Below are 20871 nucleotides of genomic sequence, written 5' to 3' on the forward strand. Positions count from 1 at the left end.
ATAGTACTTGTAAAAGGTACAAACCGGAACAAAGAACATCTATCAGGCCCTAGGCAATGTAAGTGTGGGTACATGTAAGAATGATGTGCAGGTACTCTGCAGGGGAATGAGGAGATTGTAAACAGACAACACCTCTGTGTTCAATGTGCACAGCATTCTCAGTGGATTCCCTGCAGCTCTGTGGGGAGTGCATATGTAGAGTATAGTACTACTGTGTAACAAAGTAAACCTGAGACAGATGAAATTAAAGTTTTATACATACCTGGGGCTTCCTCCAGCCGCCTTCAGGATAATCAGTCCCTCGTTGTCCTCCTCCACCACCTGGATCTTCTGCTATGAGTCCAGGTACTTGAGCCAGTCTGGCGTAGTGCGCATGAACACACTCCACCGCTAGGAGCATACTACACCTGTGCAGCACTATTGCGCAGGTGCAGAATGTTCCTGGCTGTGGGAGTGGCATGCGGCCGGACTGCGCTGACTGGCTGAATTACCAGGACTCATAGCAGAAGATCCGGGTGGTGGAGGACAGTGAGGGACTGATTAGCCTGAAGGGGGCTGGAGGAAGCCCCAGGTATGTATAAAACTTTACTTTTCATCCGTCTCAGGTACCCTTTAATTTGTAGTCACCAAACCAAATTTTAATAACATATCAAATTATTTTATTTCAGTGCATACATTTGCATAAATCAGCATCAGTGCAGAATTATTTCCATCTCATTGACCATCTCTATTAGTGACACAGCTACACATCAGGCTTTATTCTTACAGCATAGATGTTATTTAGTATATATGTTACGGTCAGAACCCGAAGTTTGGCCAGAACTAGAAGTGGCCGGCCACTTCGGGTTCTGGCCGGCCAATGTGCGAACTGGCCGCTGCGCTGCGGCCAATGTGAGAAATGCAACAATTCCTGTAAGGTTAATGGGATGTTGTGGCCGCAGCGCAGCGGGCAAATGTATCACACATCTTTACTTTATTCAATGACATTAAGCCGCCCGGCTTTTTCTCTGCCTCTCTCCTCCCCCCCGCCTCTCTCTCCTCCCCCCGCCTCTCTCTCTCTTCTTCTCTTATGGGCAGCCGGGCGGGGACACGCGTGTCCCTCCGGAGTCGTTCGTCGCGGCAGGGGAATCCTGCCGTTCTTGCAGAGCGGGTGCTGGCAGAAGCAATGTCTGCAGCCTCCCCGCTCTGCTCTCCTGCCGCGACGAACGACTCTCCTGGACACGCGTGTCCCCGCCGGCTGCCCATAAGAGAAGAAGAGAGAGAGAGGCGGGGGGAGGAGAGAGAGGCGGGGGGGAGGAGAGAGGCAGAGAAAAAGCCGGGCGGCTTAATGTCATTGAATAAAGTAAAGATGTGTGATACATTTGCCCGCTGCGCTGCGGCCACAACATCCCATTAACCTTACAGGAATTGTTGCATTTCTCACATTGGCCGCAGCGCAGCGGCCAGTTCGCACATTGGCCGGCCAGAACCCGAAGTGGCCGGCCACTTCTAGTTCTGGCCAAACTTCGGGTTCTGGCCGTAACATATATAAGAGATTCCTGTGTACACATCATATATACAATCACAATCAGATATGTATATCTGACCTTAAAAATACGGGGACTGCTTTATTGAAGCAGCACAAGTAACTAATTTTGATTGGTTTATTTCATTTTTGTGGACTAAGCACAGCTATTACTGTATATATACATTATTTTTAATGACTATTATCTGAGAAATAGAACATTTTATCATATTTTCTATTTTAATTACAGTTACAAATTCATTAGTAGTCGGAGTCGGTGCATTTTTTCCCGACTCCGACTCCAGGCACCCAAAATTGCCCGACTCCACGACTCCGACTCCACGACTCCGACTCCGACTCCACAGCCCTGCAGGCAAGGCTGCTGTTATATATTATTATTATTTCTCTGACATTTTTTGCTAGGGAAACTGCCAACGAAACATTCCTGGATAGTGTATTTGTTTGTTTTTTTTGGAGGGGGCTAATAATAGGATTTGAAATAACCCACCCACAATATGCTTTATTAACTGATGATCCCCAAGCAGGTTGATATTCCTCAGATGAAGTCCATGAGCCTCTCCTGTGTATCAGAAATGAGGAAGCTTATGGCGCTATCTGGTCTCCCTTTACTAAGTCAAGGAGTGTAGCCATGCTCACCCTGTGAGAATCTTATATAAGGGAACGACAGGTGCTATGCAAACCAATGTTAACCCCTTGCATTAAACACCAACCTGTAACAGACCACACATAAAACACTGACTGGAATAAAAATGGAGGATATTAGTTCTCAAAAAAATTGCAGTGTTCTTGAATTATGCCAACTCACTATTTGCTGTCCTCTCGTGCATGGCTCTAGATGGGAGTGCACAAGCAAAGTGCACGCCGCTGTGCCTCAGAAGCAGTACCAGGGTTACAGCCATCTTTGGTAGTAAATATTTTTTAAATGTTTTTTTAGGCAACGATTGCAGCGGAAAGCGGCAAAAATGGCGTGGATAGAGCCAGGACAACATGAGGATTGCTTGGGTTTTGTTTGTTTTTTCAAGTTTCTAAAGTCACAGATTCTCTTTCAAGAAAAATGATTTCTCACACTTAAACCATTTACAATAATGGGCAGTAGTGTCAAGGGAACAGGCGCTTATACAGGGAGTGCAGAATTATTAGGCAAATGAGTATTTTGACCAAGCTGTATAGGCTCGAAAGCCTACTACCAATTAAGCATATTAGGTGATGTGCATCTCTGTAATGAGAAGGGGTGTGGTCTAATGACATCAACACCCTATATCAGGTGTGCATAATTATTAGGCAACTTCCTTTCCTTTGGCAAAATGGGTCAAAAGAAGGACTTGACAGGCTCATAAAAGTCAAAAATAGTGAGATATCTTGCAGAGGGATGCAGCACTCTTAAAATTGCAAAGCTTGTGAAGCGTGATCATCGAACAATCAAGCGTTTCATTCAAAATAGTCAACAGGGTCGCAAGAAGCGTGTGGAAAACCCAAGGCGCAAAATAACTGCCCATGAACTGAGAAAAGTCAAGCGTGCAGCTGCCAAGATGCCACTTGCCACCAGTTTGACCATTTTTTAGAGCTGCAACATCACTGGAGCACAAGGTGTGCAATACTCAGAGACATGGCCAAGGTAAGAAAGGCTGAAAGACGACCACCACTGAACAAGACACACAAGCTGAAACGTCAAGACTGGGCCAAGAAATATCTCAAGACTGATTTTTCTAAGGTTTTATGGACTGATGAAATGAGAGTGAGTCTTGATGGGCCAGATGGATGGGCCCGTGGCTGGATTGGTTAAGGGCAGAGAGCTTCAGTCCGACTCAGACGCCAGCAAGGTGGAGGTGGAGTACTGGTTTGGGCTGGTATCATCAAAGATGAGCTTTTGGGGCCTTTTCAGGTTGAGGATGGAGTCAAGCTCTGGTGTCTGGTTGCGTGCTGAGTGGTGATATATAGTACTTGAATGAAGGAACTTTGAGGATTGGTGAGTTGGCTTAATTGAAGAATAATGAGAAGTAATATTCTCCATTTCTATTTTCTTTAACGCTGTCTGTGTTTCAGGTTGCTGCAGGTATGGCTGTGAGTGCAAAGGGTTAATAAGGGTGGCACTAAGTAGCCACCCTCATATAACCTCTTCCCTATGCACAAAAATGGTTAAATGGAAAAACAAATTACCCACATTGTGAAAAAAAAATGCTAATGCAAAAGTGTAGAGGCTGGCACCATCCAACAGTAAGTGAACATAGTTATTTTATTCTATGTGCAGGCAGGATGGAAATACAGTGAGGTTTCAGAGCTCTGTCTGTTCCTTGTTGAAACTCAATCTATCCATGGATGTGTAGTTCCATCCTCTCTACATATGAAGTAAAAGCGTCACATTCATTTATGATTGCATGGTGCTGGCGTGTACACATGGTTACTAGTGGGATGTGCAAGCTTGCGGGCACTCCACAATACAAAAATGTATGTATGTATGTATGTAATGAAAACAAATTAATTATATTTAAATAAAAATAAATCACATACCTGTTATTTAACCACTTGAGGACCGCTGTGTTAAACCCCCCTAGTGACCAGGCCATTTTAGTTAATTGGGCTACTGCAGCTTTAAGGCCAAACTGCAGGGCTGCACAACACAGCACACGGGTGATTTTTCCCCCCACCAACAGAGCTCTCTGTTGGTGGGGTCTGATTGCCCCCACATTGTTTTTTTTTTTATAAATATTTATGTAATTTATTTTTAAATAAAATTTACTAATTTTTTTTTATTTACATTCCCTTCCCTCCCCAGCCAGCCAATGATCGGATCTCATAGGCTTTAACCTATGAGAGCCGATCGCTCTCCTGTGGGCCAGGGGGACAGCCGTGTCCCCAGTACTGCGCTGCTGCAGATCGCAGCGCTGTACAAAGTAATCAGATGGCGGTTTTGCAGTCTTTCAGTCTCCCAGTGGTGATCGCCGCTTGGAGACTGAAGGCTGGGCGGAGCTCCAACCCCCAAGCAGGAGATGCGTGCGCATCGCGCGATCTCCTGCTAGCCCCATGGCGTGGAGCAGTCCTGGGGCTGCCGCACTGCTCACGCCAATTGGCGTGGAGAAGTCGGCAAGTAGTTAAAGAGGAACTGTTGCAAAAATCTTAAAATTTAAAACACATACAAAAAAAGTACATTTCTTCCTGAGTAAAATGAGCCATACATTGCTTCTTTTCTATGTTGCTGACATTTACAGTAAGTAGTAGAAATCTGACGTTACTAACAGGTTTTGGGCTAGTCCATCTCTCCATAGGGTATTCTCAGCATGGCCTTTATTCTTTATAAAGACATTCCCTGAAAAAGATTCATATAAAGATGCTAGCCAGCCTTCCTGCTCGCTGCACACTTGGACGGAGCAACTGCCATACTAAGTGCATTTTGAAAATAAAGACATTCCTGTGAACACTCCCCCCCATGAGGAGATGGTCTAGTCCAAAACCTGTCGGTTCTGTCAGACTTCTACTACCTACTGTAAGTGACAGCACCATAGGAGAAAAGTAATGTATGGCTCATTTTATTCTGGAACAACCGCACTTCTTAATTATATATGTTTACATGTATTTTAAATTTTAAGATTTTCGTGACAGAGATCCTTTAAAGTATTCCAAATTTGTGGTTGACGCAGAACTGCCCTCAAATAAAATATTGGCGCCATTCATTGTTATAGGAGCATCATTTAAATGATGTAATAACCAGGACAAATGGGCAAATAAAATACATAGATTTTAATTATGGTAGCATGTATTATTTTAAAACTATAAGGGCTTGTACACACTAAGGGCGCTTTTGGCTTTTTTTAAGTGCTGGAGATTTTTAAAATTGCCCTAAAAGCGATTGTGCACTGATTTCCTATGAGAGTGTTCACATTAGAGCGGTTGGATTCCAATTCGCTCACCAAATCGCTGCCTTTACCATTTTTGGGGCGATTTTGCAAATCCGTCCTGAAAGTTCTTGTGCAATGATTCCCTAGGAGAGAGTTCACATCTGAGTGGTTTGTTTCCAATGCGCTCAGCAAAGCGCTGCCTGTACCATCTTTAGGGCGATTTTACTACAATGGAAGGTATAGGAAAAGCGCAAAACACTCTCAAAATCACTTTGTGCGGCATTTGCATTCGCGCTTTGATGAATAAATACATTGCATTTATTAATTTCCAGGTCAAAGAGTTCACTTCTTGACTTGCGTCAGGAAGTGAATAATCAAAACGCTCTGCAAAAGCGCTTTGAAAAGCAATGTACACAAAATTGAAGCACGCAGGTAAGCGCCGGTAGGAGAAAAAAAAAATTGCTGCCGTCAGCAATTTCGATTTTAGATGTGAACAAATCCTTATTGTTTTTTTTTTTTTTTCATCAAACTTTTATTGATTCAAAAAGTCAAACTGCTAGAAACATGACTTATGTAGCATAAAAGGAAAAAGAAAACATCTTTTCATAATATAGTGCACAAGAAACTATATCTAGCTCATACAGTCGTATTACATATTACAAAACCATCATAAACATTGCTTAATAAACAAAAAATAGGCTAAACAATAAATGAATGAGCTGTAGTTGCATTCTTAAATGTTCTATATGCACTCATTTCTACTTGTTATTCCAAAAAGGCTAGAGGACACCTAAATAGTATCCCCCCACTTAGGAATAAACAATAGTCTTATTGGACAATTGGCCCTCTAGGGCCCCAATAAGCTAAACTTAAACTTATATATAGCGGGCATCGAGAGTCTTTTTGATAATTTGTTTGACCGATTCAGCCAGTAAACATAAGAAAAAAACTCTACAAGAGTAACATTTAACATAACCTAACATCGCCTTTATTTCATTGGTCCATGTGCTCATCTTTTAAATTCTAGTTTTTTAGGTCAAAAACAAAATAATAGACTTGTTTTCTAAATGCTGTTATATTGTGTATTAATTCCCTATCCATAATCTAGGCAGATTTAAGGTAAGCGAACCCCCAATACTTATTGTTTTTATAAAACACTTTTATTTATTTCTGTGTGGAGGTCTCTATAAGCTCCTTCATCAAAAATACAATACTAATTTATCACTACACTAGCTGATACCACATAAAATGTATCACATTTTGCACTCATTGCAGATTAAATCCGCAAACATTGCTGCTGCTTGTATACCCTTTCCAAACGGAATTGTAGAAAAAGTTAAGCTGGCCATACACTAGGCCGATTCCCGCCAGATCGACAGCAGATTCGATCACTGGGATTGAATCTGCTGTCACATCGTTCCCGCAAGACGCCGAATTTCGATCCATTTCGTCCGATCCCGTCGATCGATCCGTGCGGAAAATTACCGTCGATCGCCCGCGGGTAGGGAGCACGTCGCTAGCGGTGTTCGAGTACCCGACGACCGAGGCAATAGAGCCCGCATACATTACCCGCTCCCCCGGTCACCGCTGCTCCGTCTCCGCTCTGGTCTCCAGGTCCGGCATGCTTCACTTCTTCTAGCCCGGCAGGAAGTTTAAACAGTAGAGGGCGCTCTACTGTTTAAACTTCCTGCCGGGCAGGAAGAAGTAAAGCATGCCGGACCTGGAGACCAGAGCGGAGACGGAGCAGCGGTGACCGGGGGCAGTCGCGCCGGCGGAGCAGGTAATGTATGCGGCGGGGGGGGGGGGGGAGCGGCGGCAGCAGCACCACCACAGATTGTGAACGGTTTGGTTCACAATCTGTTTGCAGTAAAGGTAGCCATACGATCCCCCTTTGATCAGATTCGATCAGAGAGGGATCTATCTGTTGGTCGAATCTGTTGGCAAATCGACCAGTGTATGGCTACCGTTAGTGTTTCTGGTGAAGTACCGGTAATCTGATTGTGGAGTTAGGTTGTGGAAGCCTACAGAGTAAATGGAGACCATTCCTGTGATTGATGAGTAATAAGATATTAGTGTAGCATTAATATTACTAAGTACTTTGCCCGCCAGGCTGCGAAGAAGTGCAGGTAACCCTTTGTGCAGCAGCTATATGTAAACAATGGGCTATCCTTGCTCTTGAGCAAGCCAACTCATCTTGGACGCAATGCAAGTGAAACTGTGTCTCTAATACTTCAGCCTACCATTGTTTAACGGCATACAGCTGAAAGTGAAACTACCATCACTTAGTACTTCTCAGATATGAGTTTATGCTGGCTTAAACAATTATAGGTACAACAAAACATAAATGGCCACATCCTATATCACTAATATATTTTTTTATTCTGGGGAATTCATTTTAATCTGCCCTGCCCTGGTCTGGATGTCTTTTCTTCTTCTCTTGAGGGACACCATTATCTCATCCCTGCTTAATGTGCAGATGGGGTGTCACCTTTCCCTTTCCTTCAGTGTTTAGCAGCAACCTTCTGCTGACAGAGACTTCCTTGAACAAGCTTACAAAATACATCATGGAAGACATGCATTTTGTAACAAAATAAAAATACTCATAGTATATCATTTGTTTTTGCGAACGTACGGTAAAATGTAAATTAGAGATCCAGTTTATAAACAGATCTCTATCTTAGTTCTTCATTAACATACACCTGAAATTAGAAATCATAGCCCTCATATTTACCGTAATTATCATATAGTATAAACAAAAGTGAAACAATGAAAACAAATGTACTTTTCAATAGTATTACCGTACTTGAAAAAGTTCTTGGCAGTAATATACTACTATTGTATTTAGCCGAAGTTGAGTAAGGAAGAAGTGCCTCAAAGTTCTGTCTGGGAAAGTTGTGTGACCGCAGAAATGTACAGTTTCAGATCAAGAATGGGTATATCTGACTGTATGCTGTGATTACAAGGGAGCCTCATAACTGAACATCTAATAGACCTTTCAGTCATGTTATGAATAAAGATGCCCAAAGACATAGTACAGTACATCTGTGCGACTAACGACTAACCCTTCAAATCAACAACTGGCATATCAGCCCAAAACTTAGCTGAGTGTGTGAGTGTGTGTGTGTGTGTGTGTACGTGTGTGTGTGTGTGTGTGTCTGTTTTGGGATGTCACATTCAGCCAGTTCACCCATTGACAAATTTACCATCATATTGATGATTAGTCACTTGCACTTTGTCTGCTGAAACAGTGTCACTAGTGGACACAGTTGTGACAGACAATATTCTACGGTGTCTGTGGGCAGTCCAACTGAAAAATGGGTTGACTGAAAAAGTTGTTGGTCTGTCACTGGTAAACTTAAAGTAACACTCCACCCCATAGCATATGGTAGACCAGAGTGGAGGTATGCTTTCCATAGACATCAGGTCCTGACAGAAATTTTTCTATGAAATCAACGAGTCAGGTCAAACATTAGCTATTGGATGCGTTTCTGTCACTCTTCCTCTTAAAGGACTATACAAAAGCCTTACTGTGTCATTTTTTTATTTTCTGACATGGCCCTTTAATTCAGGGCTGTGGAGTCGGTCCAAAAATCCACCGACTCCGACTCCTCAGTTTAGGATTCCACCGACTCCACGACTCCGACTCCTCTAATTTGCATATTACAATTTTGTTGATTAAAAGTATGTAACATGAAATTCGTCTCTTAACTGCTAACGCTTAGGAATTTTACAAGACAACTGAAGTGAGAAGGATATGTAGACTACTATATTTATTCCCTTTAGACTAAAACTAGTCCTTGGTAAGAGTACTTGTAAAAGGTACAAACCGGAACAAAGAACATCTATCAGGCCATAGGCAATGTAAGTGTGGGAACATGTAAGAATGATGTGCAGGTACTCTGCAGGGGAATGAGGAGATTGTAAACAGACAACACCTCTGTGTTCAATGTGCACAGCATTCTCAGTGGATTCCCTGCAGCTCTGTGGGGAGTGCATATGTAGAGTATAGTACTACTGTGTAACAAAGTAAACCTGAGACAGATGAAATTAAAGTTTTATACATACCTGGGGCTTCCTCCAGCCGCCTTCAGGATAATCAGTCCCTCGTTGTCCTCCTCCACCACCCGGATCTTCTGCTATGAGTCCAGGTACTTGAGCCAGTCAGGCGTAGTGCGCATGCACACACTCCGCCGCCAGGAGCATACTACACCTGTGCAGCACTATTGCGCAGGTGCAGAACGCTCCTGGCTGTGGGAGCGGCATGCGGCCGGACAGCGCTGACTGGCTGAATTACCAGGACTCATAGCAGAAGATCCGGGTGGTGGAGGACAGCGAGGGACTGATTAGCCTGAAGGGGGCTGGAGGAAGCTCCAGGTATGTATAAAACTTTACTTTTCATCCGTCTCAGTTACCCGTTAATTTGTAGTCACCAAACCAAATTTTAATAACATATCACATTATTTGATTTCATCAGCAAAGGGAGTGCATACATTTGCATAAACCAGCATCAATGCAGAATTATTTCCATCTCGTTGACCATCTGTATTAGTGACAAAGCTACACATCAGGCTTTATTCTTACAGCATAGATGTTATTTAGTATATATAAGAGATTCCTGTGTACACATCATATATACAGTCACAATCAGATATGTATATCTGACCTTAAAAATACGGGGACTGCTTTATTGAAGCAGCACAAGTAACTCATTTTGATTGGTTTATTTCATTTTTGTGGACTAAGCACAGCTATTACTGTATATATACATTATTTTTAATGACTATTATCTGAGAAATAGAACATTTTATCATATTTTCTATTTTAATTACAGTTACAAATTCATTAGGAGTCGGAGTCGGTGCATTTTTTCCCGACTCCGACTCCAGGCACCCAAAATTGCCCGACTCCACGACTCCGACTCTGACTCCACAGCCCTGCTTTAATTTGCCATATATCACTGCAGCTTCCCTCCGTCAGCCCATCGCTGTTTTTTTTCTGACAGACAGACTCGTATGGCTGGAGAGGGAGAGCAGCTCATTGCGCAGCAGATTCTGCGCTGACAGCTGCCTCCCTCAATGCCTGCGTGCGGGGGTCCTTTAGATGTGATTGGCTCGTGATGAGAAGACTGGCAGCACATGAGTTTTTACTATACAGTTTGGACAGTAAGGCAGAGCAGGGCTAAACCTGTTTTTTCCCCTAACACCTGACAAGGCTCCCCCTGCTTTGGCTTTACAGTTAAAAAAGTCCCTCAGCGCTACTGCAGAGACTGACGGAGGGAGGCTACAGTGATATATGGCAAATTAAAGGGCCATGTCAGAAAATAAAAAAATGACACAGTAAGGCTTTTGTATACTTGATGTATCTACTGTGAGGTTATTAAAAATGAAATGATTCACGGGAGTGGTCCTTTAAATACAGTACAGCACTTGACTGGCATAGCTGCCATAAAAGACCTACAGTATAATACTCTATGGCAGTAATGCCCAAATCTACAAATCTCAAATGACTGCAGGAAACCTGGACTGCAAATCCAGTGTCATTTTTCTGCTAATGACAAGGGCTTGGTAAGTATGAAAACCTTATTTCCACTCACACCCAGGGCTATCATCATATGCCAATAGGTGCAGTTTTCCCCTGAGTTTAGGAGAGAGCATTAACTTCTCTACTTAGGAAAGTTTCATTTATTTTTCCTCGACAGATCAGCAGCTCAGATAGTTGAAGATATAAAATTGGGGAAAGCAGACATATACAGCTCAGAGAGATTATCAGGACTGCTGAAGAACCTACCAGACAGAGAGGAGGTAAGAAAACCGTTTATCGTATTTCTAATGTGTTAAAACCTATATTTAGTCAGAAATATATAGACTATGGAATTGGTTTGGTGAAATCTTTGTTTTACATTTAAGGTCCAGCGGTTGAAGTCATTCCAGGGAGACAGAGGCCGGCTCAGTGAAGCAGACTTGTTCATATTACTCTTGATGGATGTTCCAAGGTAAACTGTATTTATTTAGGGGGCAGTTTTGCAAACTCTCAATATGCATTGGTACCCTGTACACAAATTACCTGCAGGTACTGCAGGCTACTGTTGTTCCTAACATACAAGTTAGTGCAATATGATGAGGCAATGTTTGTTATGTGCTGCAGCCTGCTGACTTACTCAGGGACTGTAGCCAGGGGTGTAGCTTGGGGTGGGCGGGGTAGGACACATGCCCCCGGGCGCTGGGTCCCTAGGGGCATACTGCCGTGACCTGTGTATTTTTTTATTATTATTATTTATTTCCCCCCCATCAGGAGCGCAGAGAAGAGGGAGAGCTGTGGACACAGTCCACCCCCTACCCTCACCTTAGAGCTCACCTTCTCTCTCGCTCCCCCTGCAGATATGAGCGGCGGGCGGGCAGCAGAACACTTACTCCATTTGCGCGGAGAAGACAGACCTGTGCTTCGCTAATCTGGTCTAGTCTTCCCCATCGCTGTGTCCACAGCTCTCCCTCTTCTCTGCGCTCCCGCTGGGGGGGGCACCTGGCTACATTATACTGGGCACATATACCCCTGGCTACTAATACAGGGGACATATATACACCTGGCTACTTATACAGAGGACACATATACACCTGGCTACATGTACTGGGCACATATACCCCTGGCTACTTATACAGGGGACATATATACACCTGGCTACTTATACTGTGGACATATACCCCTGACTACTTATACAGGGGACTGTAATGAGGCAACTGCAGGCTGAATGCGGAGGATTGTCCGCATCAGCAGCGCGACCGCCCGCATGGTCGCATGCGGAACGCGGAGAAACGTCCACGTCCGCAGCGGCAGCACGATCCACCACTCAGTCGCAGACCTCTTGGTGTACTCCACGCCGAGGCTGCACTCCTGGAACACCTTCACAGGCCTCATGGCATGCTGCTCGCCGAGGCACCTCTCATGACAGTCTGGACCCCGTGTGCAGTAGAGCCTTTTATACTCTTAGAAGAAGAGTCAGCTGGTCAGCTGACCTCAGCAAGGTCCTTGAGCTGTGCTGCAAGGTCCTTGAACCATGTTGTGATTGGTTGAATGGCTGGGCGGGCTGTTTGAGTCCAGCACAGTATAAAAGCAGGCATTCTGTCAGTTGCAGGTTGTCTGCAGTCAGCGAATACTTGTGTGTTAGCACTCAGACCCTAGTCAGATCCCAAAGTGTGCTAGAACCAGCTGGAGCTGGGGATCCACACTTAGCCAGATTCTGTTGATAGCCTAAAGTACTAATTGCATTGTGTAACGATTGTGGAACTTTCCCCGTGATCAGCGCGTGCGCTGACACGGCGGAAATCCTCCACAAGCGTATAATTTGCAGGAACCCAGCAAAAGGTGCTACGCACCCGTAGAGGGAAAATTCCTGTCGGCAGATGGTGCTGGGGAGTGCAGAGGAACCAATCCTCTGTACCTCCACAAATGCCAGACAGGAATTTGTACGAAGCGCAGAACGCAATCGCAAGAGAGGCAATTGCGAATGAGAACGAGCAAAGGGACAGGTTGTATGTGTGTGCGCCAATCTAGTCGCCACCCCGCGACCGCGCACACACAACAGCAGATATGAAATAGGAACGCGATTGCGAGAGGTGCAATCGCCAGACGTGACACAAGGCAGATCAGAATAGAATACGAGGGTAGCAAAGGCACAGCAAATAATACAATGAGAAGATACGGAAAATAACAAACTCTAGCTAACCGCGAACACCGCACTCATTCGCAACAGTGCACGCGGTTATGCGCGGTCTCCACGTGATAAGCACAATAGAGACAAGCACGCCTAACTAACCATTAACAGACAAACATGAAACAGAGGACGCGAGCGCTTGCTTAACGGTTACCTCACTGAGCCTCCAGCAAGCATAGCAGACAAGACAGACACACGAAAATAGGGACAAGCGAGAGATAGGATCCACAGCACTAGCGAAAAGTGGCTAGCGCGATCCAAGTACAGAGTAGCAGAACAGAAGGATCCCCAGCGCTAACGAAAAGTAGCTAGCGCGATCCCAGGAGACAGAACAGAAGGATCCCCAGCGCTAGCGAAAAGTAGCTAGCGCGATCCCAGGAGACAGAACAGAAGAGATAGCTGGTAGCAACCGCTGCACCAGCAATACTCCATGAACAGAGATCAGAACCATTTCCTGTCGACCACCATAGGGACAGGACAATGGCAACAGGCAAGACAAGACAGAACAGGCAATACAGATAATACAATCTTAACTGCACTAGGGAAATCTGCCTAGCGCAGATTCAGGAATTACTCTAAGCTGATGTTCAAACAGAGAGCAAGGCTGACACCCCACCAGGAGTGTTACATAGGACAAAATCCTTATGAACAGCGAAGCATTGTGGGAAAGACATAGTACTTATAGTACACGCCTCCAATGAATATGGCCAGGCAATTTGCATGACAACGTATGCAAATTCCTCTGCAAGCACAAGCTGCAAAACTGATAGAAGCTCTTCTTTCCAGAGTCCTGCAGCATGCAAATCAAAACAATGGTCAAAAAGCTGGCTGCCTGCACAGGCAGCTGAGCAAATCATCACACATTGTATATTGTGTATGACCTTTTGCCTGTTACCTGTTTATTCTCTTGTCTCCTGATTTTGTACTTCGCCAGCCCGTACCATTAACGACTATTGGCTTGGCTTCTGACTACTCTTGTGTTTCTCGATTCTGTACCTCTGCCCATCTGATTTTCCGTTGCTGACCTTGGCTTGACCTCTGATCTTGATTTCTGTCTGTCGATTCAGTACTTCCTTGCCAGTTCTGATACCGAACCGTTTTCCGTTTGACTTCGCCCCCTTTAGTGGTTCGTCCACTAAAGGGTTAACTCTGCTGAGTTCTCCTTGCGGGGAACTCAGTAACTCCTCAGCATATCATTGCTGTTGAGGAACGTGATTCTGCATTCTTATCCGAGTCACAGAATCGCACACACTGCCCTTCCTTCCAGAGGTCACCATCCATCTGAGTTAAACGTCAGTGTGGTGGGTTTTCCACAAGTTATATCATCTGTACCTTGTGTTTTCCAAAGTACGTATAAATATTTGTATTATTGGTGATTCCGCAGATCACCATATAATCAAATATATCTGTATTACTGGTGATACTGCGGATCACCAATAATCAGAAAACTCTGAGTGTGTACACTAAAATACCACACCATAACAGGGACATATATATACACCTGGCTACTTATCCTGGGTACATATACCCCTTACTACATATACTGGGCACATATACCGCTGGCTACTTATACAGGAGACATATATACACCTGGCTACATATACTGGGCACATATACCCCTGTCCCCTGGCTACTTATACAGGGGACATATATACACCTGCCTACTTATACTGTGGACATATACCCCTGACTACATATACCCCTGGCTACTTATACAGGGGGCATATATACACCTGAATACTTATACTGGGGACATATACCCCTGGATACTTATACTGGGGACATATACCACTGGATACTTATACTGGGGACATATATACACCTGACTACCTATACTGGGAACACATATACACCTGGATACCTATTCTGGGGACACCTATAGGCCTGGTTACTTCCACTGGGGGCACCTATAGACCTGGTTACCTATACTGGGGGCACCTATTTTGGGGGAACTGCTGCCAGATTAACTGTATTTTTGGGGAACCGCTGCTGCCAGATTAAGTGTATTTTGGGGAACAACTGCCAGATTATATGTATGTTGGGGGAACCACTGTTGCCAGAGTATGTCTATTTTGGGGGAACCATTGCCAAATTATCTGTATTATGGAGGAACCTCTGCCAAATTACATGTATTTTTGGTGAAATGCTGTCAGATTACATGTATTTTGGGGGGAAACACTATGGCAGAGCTCAAACTTCCCTGGCAGACCTTTTACACCACTGCTAAGGTCATGTATATTTGGCCCCACCATTACCACGCCCACATTCTGTTGCATGGCCACGCCCCTTTACAGGGCTATGGACACAGTCCACCCCCTTCCCTCACCTTAGAGCTCACCTTCTCTCTCGCTCCCCCTGCAGATATGAGCGGCGGGCGGGCAGCAGAACACTTACTCCATTTGCGCGCAGAAGACAGACCTGTGCTCCGCTAATCTGGTCTAGTCTTCCCCATCGCTGTGTCCACAGCTCTCCCTCTTCTCTGCGCTCCCGCTGGGGGGGGGGGGCACCTGGCTACATATACTGGGCATACATACCCCTGGCTACTAATACAGGGGACATATATACACCTGGCTACTTATACAGAGGAAACATATACACCTGGCTACATGTACTGGGCACATATACCCCTGGCTACTTATACAGGGGACATATATACACCTGGCTACTTATACTGTGGACATATACCCCTGACTACTTATACAGGGGACATATATATACACCTGGCTACTTATCCTGGGTACATATACCCCTTACTACATATACTGGGCACATATACCCCTGACTACTTATACAGGAGACATATATACACCTGGCTACATATACTGGGCACATATACCCCTGGCGCTCAGTGTGGTTTTGATGCTGTTAAGCTGTATGCTCCTTTTTGATTGGCCTGATGAAGCGGGATTGAGCCCGTGAAACGCGTTGCCCATTTTTACTGTGGAGTATAAATAAATTGTTGTTTGACTGTTGATGCCACAGTCCTTCCTTTGTTTGCTTTGTCTGCATGGATGGGATAGGCCCACCACTGCCCCATCGGTTTTAAGCTCGTTTAAGTGACTTTTATTCTATTGGCACCTCTGGAAAGCTTCTACATATTGCTAAGTCCACCCTTGGTGGAGGGTTGTACCCATCTTCTTCCCATCTACAGAGAGCGACTTTTAATCCTGAGTGGGGTCAGGTTAATCTCCCCACCTGCCTTCACAGTGGTTGCCTAATGGTAACCCTGGTTTGTGAGTATTAAATTGTTATATTACTCATTATTAATTATCATCTATACAATATCACACTATTGGGCTCTTGGTGTCCCCCCTCCCTTTATATACCCCTGGCTACTTATACAGGGACATATATACACCTGGCTACTTATACTGGTATACCCCTGGCTACTTATACAGGGGACATATATACCCCTGACTACATATACTGGGCACTTATACCCCTGGCTACTTATACAGGGGACATATATAAACCTGGCTACTTATACTGGGTACATATACCCCTGACTACATATACTGGGCACATATACCCCTGGCTACTTATACAGGGGGCATATATACACCCTGCTACTTATACTGGGGACATATACCCCTGGATACTTATACTGGGGACATATATACACCTGGCTACCTATACTGGGCACACATATACACCTGGCTACCTATACTGGGAACACATATTCACCTGGATACCTATTCTGGGGACACCTATAGGCCTGGTTACTTCCACTGGGGACACCTAAACATATAAACACTTTGTGATTTCCAGATATAAGCAACATGAAAATAACTTTCCCAACGTAATCCCCATCCCTCTCCACCACCCCTTTCCCTCCCAATCACCCTCTTTCACTTTCTCTTGCTCTTAGGGTACTAACATATGCCCAATAAAAAGTATTGAGTCCCTTATTTGCAGTATCAAAGAAGTAAATCTTCCAAGATTTCAGAAAAACAATTAGTCAGGATCTCGTCAGAATATTAAAGCAGTATGTTTGGATGAGTAGGAGAATTGATATCTAGTTCCAAGTGGCCTAGGGTGCCTTTAAGTTGCTCTGTAGCATACCAGGAGGTATATTTGAAGTGATTTATCAACACTTGTAAATCCCAGTGAGACATTGTTTGTAGTAGGTATGCTTTCCAGCGTTTGAAGAAGTGCTTATTCAATTTTTCCTTATGTGTATAAGCTTCTAATTTGTCCAACAGCATAATATGCTTCAATTCCTCCTTCAAGTCCCAAATGGTAGGTATTGTGGAGTAGATCCATCTATTATAAATTGCTTTCCAGGCTGCTAATAGACAAACATGTACCAGGTCTGGAATTTGCTTTGGTGGATTGGCTAGGTCTGGTGAATGGAACAAGAGTACCATAGGATCTTTGGTTAATATATATTTGCTTAGTTTGTTGACAAATTTAATAACTTCATCCCAATATTTTTGGATATATGGACAAAACCATAGGCAATGGATCATATTAGCTTTCTGTAGCAGACATTTAGGGCAATGATTTAAATATCCAGGTCGCGGGTTGCTGTACACAATATTATAACAATATTTGGCCTGGTATATCATAAGGAGATGTGATTCCCTCCATTTCTCATTCACCATCACTCTCCTGATCTGATTATTCCCCTCTATTATTATTATTATTATTATTTATTGTATTTATAAAGCGCCAACATATTACGCAGCGCTGTACATTAATTTAGGTTACAGACAATATTTAGGGGTGACATACAGCAAAATGACAATACCTGAATACAAGAAAGACCAGATCACGCAGCACAGTATGAGTACAAGGTAATGCTTAGTCAGTCACTGGAGGGGAGCATGGAGATTAGGCAAGTTAGGTTCACTCAGATGCATAGCATGGATGTACAGTATTGGAGGTGCATGATCAGGTTGGACACAAAAGGAGGAGGACCCTGCCCAAAGGCTTACAATCTAAAGAGAGAGGTAGGGACACGAGAGGTAGGAGACCAGAGTTCAGCTGTGGGTTTAGAGCACTTGTGAGGGGTAGTAGGCCAGAGTGAAAAGGTGAGTTTTGAGGGCTTTCTTGAAGATGTTGAAGGAGGGGGCTTCCCTAATGGGTGGAGGTAGGGAGTTCCATAGTGTTGGAGCAGCTCTTGAGAAGTCCTGGAGGCGTGCATGGGACTGGGTGATGCGGGGGGCAGTTAGGCGAAGTTCATTGGAAGAGCGGAGTGAGCGGCTAGGTGTGTACCTCTGAGTAAGATCGGAAATGTAGGTTGGACAGGTTTTGTGGACAGATTTGTAGGTCAGACACAGTATCTTGAATCTGATTCTGGACTGGTTAGGAAGCCAGTGGAGGGATTCAAGGAGGGGATCCGCCATGTTGGAGCGATGGGAGCAGTGGATAATTCTGGCTGCCGCATTCATGATGGACTGCAGTGGGGCTGTTCGGGTCATAGGGAGACCAGACAGCAGGGCATTGCAGTAGTCAAGGCGGGAAATTATGAGGGCATGGATGAGGAGTTTGGTGGTGGCAGAGGTCAGGAAAGGGCGAATTTTACAGATGTTATGAAGGTGGACATTGCAGGACTTTGTGAGGTTTTGGATGTGGGGAGTGAAGGAGAGTGCGGAGTCCAGGGTGACACCCAGACAGCGTGCTTGACAGGTAGGGTGAATGGTAGTGTGGTTAACAGTGACATGCACATCTGGGAGGTTTATGGATGTCCGGGGTGGGAAGATCATAAATTCCGTTTTGTCTAGGTTTAGTTTCAGGAACCTAGCGGACATCCAGGAGGAGATGGCTGATAGACAGGAGGAGACCTTGTCCATGGTAGTGGTGGATATGTCAGGGGTGTGGAGGTATATCTGGGTGTCATCTGCATACAGATGATAGTTAAAACCCATGGAGGAGATAACCTTGCCAATGGAGGATGTGTATAGGGTGAACAGTGGGGGGCCAAGGACCGAACCTTGGGGGACTCCCACCGAGAGGTGGTTGGGGGTGAATGAGGACTCATTGAAGGCGGTTGTGAAGGAGCGGTTGGAGAGGTAGGATGAAAGCCAGGACAGGGCAAGATCGTGAATGCCCATGGACTGGAGGGACTGGAGGAGTAAGGGATGATCTACTGTGTCAAAAGCTGCTGAAAGGTCAAGAAGGAGGAGAATGGAATATTTACCTTCAGCTTTAGCTAAGGCAAGGTCATTGACCACTTTGGTGAGAGCAGTTTCGGTTGAGTGGGCAGGCCGAAATCCAGATTGCAGTGGGTCTAGCAGTGAGTTGGCATTGAGGAACTGGGTCAGGCGTTTGTGAACCAGACGCTCAAGGAGTTTTGATGCAAAGGGGAGGAGGGAGATAGGACGGTAGTTGGAGGGTAGCGAGGTGTCGAGGGAAGGTTTCTTGAGCAGGGGTAGTACAGTGGCCTGCTTGAAGTCTGAGGGGAAGGTGCCTGTGGATAGGGAGAGGTTGAACAGGGTAGTGAGGACTGGGGCCAATTCCGTGAAGTGAGGCTGAAGTAAATCAGAAGGGATGGGGTCAAGGGGGGAAGTAGTGGTATGGGAAGTCTGCAGTAGGTGGATGACTTACTCGTGGTAGTAGGAGTGAAGGATGTGAGGGGAGGATAGGGTGGAGAAGGAGCTGTTTGGGAGGGGGTGGGAGGTGAAGATTTGAGATTGGATATTTTCTGGCGGATGGAGACAATTTTGTTGGTGAAGTGGGTGGCTAAATCTGTGGCAGAGAGGGAGGAAACGGAGGGTGGGGAGTGGGTTTAAGCAGGGAGTTGAAAGTGGCAAAGAGACTCCGGGGGTTGGAAGTTTGTACTCCAATGAGGTTGGTAAAGTATTCCTGCTTCACATGAGCAAGGGCAGTGTGGAACTGCAGCAGGTTGGTCTTGTACTGTAGGAAATCCTGGTTAAGTCTAGTTTTCCTCCATTTCCGTTCAGTGGCGCGTGTTTCCCTCTGGAGGTTGCGAGTATGGGTAGTGCGCCAGGGCTAGGGGTTAGGGGTTCGGTTGCGGCGAAATATTGGTGGAGCAGCTTTCTCTAGGGCTGATGAGAGAGTTTATAATCCTATTCTCTATGTTAGATACCGAAAAATGTTTGTTCCACCCTGACAAGTTACGTGTTGCTTTCTCTTGCATATTCACCCTTTTTAGGCCCACTTGTATTTCTGAGACATTTTCCCTCCTGTGGGTTTTAAGAAAGTACCAAAGGGTGTAATGTAAGCTATAGAGGAGATATTGTGTATATGGGCTCGAACAAAAGACTGGACTTGTGCCAAAATTAAAAAATCTTGTCCTGGAACACCATATTGCTGTCTTAGATCCCTGAGGGTATGCCATTTGTTTTCCCGCAGATTTAGTAGATTTCCCAGGCTGGTAATCCCCATGTCAGCCCACTTACTATAGTTAGTATGTACATTACCCGGAATAAAGCTCAGGCTCCCCACTAGGGAGAAATATTTAGAAGTTTTCCATGGTAGTTTATAAATTTTTCGTGTTTCTCTCCATGCTATCATTGTATCTCTATAAATAACATTATTTTTTAGTTGGACCGGTATATTTTGCCAGCTGGCATGCTGGAGCCCCAATATGTCCCAGGGTTCCGCAATACGGCGCTCCAGGAGGGCATTTGAGAACTCTGAAGTTCCAATTATCCAGTCCCGCACATGCCTGAAAAGGCATGAGAGGTTGTATCTTCTGATATCTGGGAAGTTGAGGCCCCCCATCTCTTTTGGGAGTTGTAAGCGTGACAGCTTAATACGAGGTCTTTTACCATTCCATATGAACTTCGTAATAGCTTTATTAAGCTCAGACACATCTTTATGTTTTATTAGAAGAGGCA

The 20871-nt window shown here is 44.8% G+C and overlaps 1 protein-coding gene across 4 annotated transcripts in view; it reads left to right on the forward strand.

Moving 5' to 3' along the window:
* The window catches only part of LOC137527112 (inverted formin-2-like), a 137450-nt gene that overhangs the window by 50299 nt on the left and 66280 nt on the right, over nucleotides 1-20871 (forward strand). For all 4 annotated transcript variants that reach the window (XM_068247512.1, XM_068247515.1, XM_068247514.1 and 1 more), the window contains exons 4-5: nucleotides 11057-11159; nucleotides 11265-11350. In XM_068247512.1, coding sequence (XP_068103613.1) covers nucleotides 11057-11159; nucleotides 11265-11350 — 189 coding nt within the window. The remainder of the gene's footprint in view (nucleotides 1-11056; nucleotides 11160-11264; nucleotides 11351-20871) is intronic.

The sequence above is a fragment of the Hyperolius riggenbachi genome, chromosome 8, assembly GCF_040937935.1.
Source record: "Hyperolius riggenbachi isolate aHypRig1 chromosome 8, aHypRig1.pri, whole genome shotgun sequence".
Lineage (NCBI taxonomy): Eukaryota > Metazoa > Chordata > Amphibia > Anura > Hyperoliidae > Hyperolius > Hyperolius riggenbachi.